At 35.6% G+C, this 4,071-nt stretch overlaps 1 protein-coding gene across 1 annotated transcript; it reads left to right on the top strand.

The window, feature by feature from the left end:
* LOC133176047 (uncharacterized) lies at positions 1-3,244 on the top strand. Its single transcript, XM_061311218.1, has 2 exons — positions 1-4; positions 1,227-3,244. The coding sequence occupies exons 1-2, from the start codon at positions 1-3 to the stop codon at positions 3,242-3,244; spliced, it is 2,022 nt and encodes a 673-aa protein (XP_061167202.1).
* The last annotated feature ends 827 nt before the right edge of the window (positions 3,245-4,071 follow it).

Here is a 4,071-nt window from a genome sequence, read left to right as displayed (position 1 = left end):
ATGGGTAACAATTCTTCATCATCCATGTAAGTAAAATAATCTAAAACGTTTAATAAGTAAATATAAGTAATAAAGTTTGCTATAATTTAAATGTTATTTTAATTTCTGAAACATAGAATTTTTTTTTACCTATATAACATTTATTCAATCATGAAAACATTCGCTACGGATCCAATATCCTATTGGATTTCTGGCATTTATTTTTTAGATAACCCACCTTTTTTGGTGGACAGGCAGGTTGTGTTTTGTAGGTAATTGAGAAGTTGATTCTCATGTAATTTTATGTTATGTTTGTTGGGGGTCAGATTGCATAATACTTATTGAAGATACTCTTTGTTTGTCAATGTTTTCTAGTCTTTTCTGACCCCCATTATTTGTACAAGTTTTATATTCGTCATTTTTGATTAAATAACATTTTTTTCAATTCAACACTGTGTTACTGGTTCTGCCTGTCAGGTCAAAAACCAAGCTTCGTCAACTCGACAAGGTATTTAGACAATCAATGGAACATAAATAACATTTATTCAATCATGAAAACATTCGCTATCGTTAATGATAAACAATAAATCTTAAAAGTTTATATGTTTGCTAATTACTGAATTTTTAGAACCCTCTATACACTATACACTAAAGCGTTTTGATTCCATGGTATTTTATTTTGCAGCTGGAGTAAACTGCCCTTAGATTTAAAATGAAATAAATTGAAATTTACAAGAAGTACATTATTCAGATATTTTTTTTCGATAGACCCGGGCTTTACAAAGCCATATATACCCGCACTGTAAATGCCCCCGCTACCACTTTTATCTAATTATCCGATTGACTCGCAAGTCTATATGTCAAAAACTATAGTTATCTACAAAACATTCAGTAACTTATGTTGTTGAAATGCTGACAAAATGATGACCAAAAAAAAAAAAAAAAAAAAAAAAAAAACCCACGAGATTCCGTTTATATGAATCAGAAAGAACGTAAAATATTAAAATATTTAAAAAACAAAGGTTATTAACTTAAAATAGGGAAATATGCTCGCCCTCTGTCACGCAAGCTCGGTTTGCTTTACCGCGCTAATCCTAGGGCAAGCATATTTTTCGACATTCAGTCAATGACCCAAAGCGCATGTGTTACGGTTTACGTCTTTCACAGAATAATAATACCAGGTATTATATATCATCTTATAAATCTTCATTCGTCTTGTCAGTGAAACCTGTGTTAGCTGTCTGCAGCATATTTTGAGGGCTGTGTTCCTGAGACTGTGTCATGTGGTGGGGACCTCCCGACAGGTAGCCTGGAGGAGAGATTTGGCCGACCTCAGGGAAATGGTGGTGAATTGGATAAATCGACAAAGAGTTTACAATCTGAAATGGAAAGCGGAAGTAGAATAGAAGGGTTCCGATTCAAAGAATCTGACTGGGACACGACGCACTGGCAAAATAACCTTCGAGTAATCTGGAATATTTTTCAGGTTCTGTCTTACCACGAAGAATCGTTGTTCTTATCGGATTGTTCTAATAGTCCTCCTGGATTTACTTTGCTTCAGTTACTCACATCTGATGTAACATATCCAATTCCGCCAACATGTATTGTAATGAATGGGAAACTGTATTTATCTAGTTCTAAGTACAGAGGAATGGCGCGATTTGGAATTAAATCAAGACCTAACCTTTTTCAACATGGGCCATGCAACAACGGAAATTATCGTGGTCTGTATGACTATGATGATGCTCATTGTCTTTTCAGTGACTTTTGGCCCCCATCTGCCACCTCTTGGGTAGACAGATGTCAATCATGGCCCAAGCCTCGTATTGTTCATGACATAGTCCGAAATGGATGTCATTGTGTAGCAATAGGTCATAAACTTGGAAACCATTACAACACTGAATGGAGAATTTCATTCTCTCTAGCGGAACAAATTCTTGTGAACTCAATGAATCACTGTCAATTCTTGGTATATGGCTTGCTTAAAATTTATTTAAAAGAGGTAATCAACAATGGTTTGGACGATAAGGATAAGTTACTGTGTTCCTATCATGTCAAGACAGCAGTTTTCTGGATGATTCAGACAAACATAATGCCTTTCTGGTGTCCAGAGAATCTCTTGGAGTGTTTTTGGTTATGCTTTAAACTTATCATTAAATGGGTATATCAGGGATACTGTCCAAATTTTTTCATTTCCGAGAACAACATGTTTTTGAGTAATATCCATGGTGAAGCACAACAAGATTTATTCACTAGGCTGTATGGACTGTATGAGAAGGGTTTAGCTTCCCTGCTGCATAGTGCCTGCATAGGGTCTTTTGTTATAAAAATGCTCTTTATTCCAGGAGGCATTATATGTACGAATGATCGAAAACTTATCTCTGAAATTAGGTTTGACGCAGAAGTAAGTGAAGAAATACAAATTTCCTCTCTAATACCTACAAAAGACCTATATCATTGTTTGAAGGCTCTACATACAGTAGAACAGATACGAGGCTTATGTCTGACAGAATATCAGGCAGGTCTATTACAAGCACTTACTGTCCACATTCTCCAAGGAACTGCTTTTGTGTTAGCAGACATGTACCCAAACAGAGGAACAAATAAGGTGAAGTTTATCACTGACAAAATATCACGCAACATGCTGAAACTAACATCTAAGTTTGGGTTTATATCTGACATGTTGTACTTTGCAATATTTTATTACAAAACATTCAGATGGATTGAAGCACTCTCCGTTTTAGAAATTACGAAGGGCAGGTTAGCACAGCCATATCTTATGTATGATAATAATGTAAATAAAGAGAGGTATATTGAGGCTGTTGGAGGACTGTCCTGGTCTACCAAGATAAGAAAGGCTCTGGCAAAAGATGTAACACTTCACAATGATATCATTAACATATATATCAATGAATTAGTACCAGAACAACAGAATTGCATGCAGAACAATGAAACATTAGTGTCTATTCCACCGTTTGTGCTCTTACATATGTTGGAGGTCTTGTGTTACAAACACATCGATATAAGGAGAGCACATACGGCTCTGTATGATCTACAGGTCCTGGTACAATACAACAGAGAGGGATACATAGATGACGCATATAAAGATATATCATGGCAGATACTGGGAATCTGTCAGCAGGTTTGTGGGAATCTCCAGGCTGCTTTGGACTCCTACCATCAATCACTCCAACAATATCCCAATCACCAAATACAAACTGCTACAGAAATGAGAATTCGAGATCTCCTTCAGCGTTTTCAATGATTTCTTTTTTAATTATTCAAAATGTCCTAATGATATTTTTTATGAATCTCAATGTAGACAAAAATGGAAGAAATTTTATATTTGGTTTGAACATTACCATGAACATTCATAATACTTTTTTACTATGTACAGTGTGTCATATAATGTATATTAAAGATATTGATTCCAAATATTTATCCTCAAAAATTTTTTATGTGCATTTTATTTCCCTTATTATATTAGAATATTTATTCCATATATTTCCACTTAAAGCTTTTACTGCTATTCCAGCCCCGCCTTAGCCTCAGGGCCATGATTTACACAAGTTTACCCTACACTACTGTGGGGTGTTTCCATATTCAGGAGCGACCTACAGACCCTGAAACGTGTTACTACCCCACACGCACGCTGCACGAACGGTACACGCTGGCTACACGGTTTGCACGAAACGCTGCACAGTTTACACGAAACGCTACACGGTTTACACGAAACGCTTTCAGGGATAGACATTAACTTTCATATTCACTTGCCTTTCGGGCAAGTGATCTCAAACTTTGACTTGTCCGAATGCAAAACTTGGTTGCCCAAAATAGGAAAGAAGAAAATTATGCTAAGAAAAAAATGTGATCAAAAAACACTTATAATATGCGTTTGTAATTAAATGTATACAACTGTCCTTGTCAATTTAACCTCTTAACACACACTGCCATGCAGCAATAATCCTCCGCTTCCTTTTAATAAAAATCACATTTTTAAAAATTATTTTCGGTAGGATCTTTTTGTGAATTGTAATTTTCAGAGATATCTGTGAAGCAACGCTAAAAGAAGATAGTGTCTACGAAACGTAT

Source organism: Saccostrea echinata, unplaced genomic scaffold (assembly GCF_033153115.1).
Source record: "Saccostrea echinata isolate AGI-Se365-2 ecotype Australia unplaced genomic scaffold, CSIRO_AGI_Sech_v1 ptg000065l, whole genome shotgun sequence".
Lineage (NCBI taxonomy): Eukaryota > Metazoa > Mollusca > Bivalvia > Ostreida > Ostreidae > Saccostrea > Saccostrea echinata.
The sequence above is the reverse complement of the archived record's forward strand: the minus strand, read 5'-3'. Positions and strand labels throughout refer to the sequence as shown.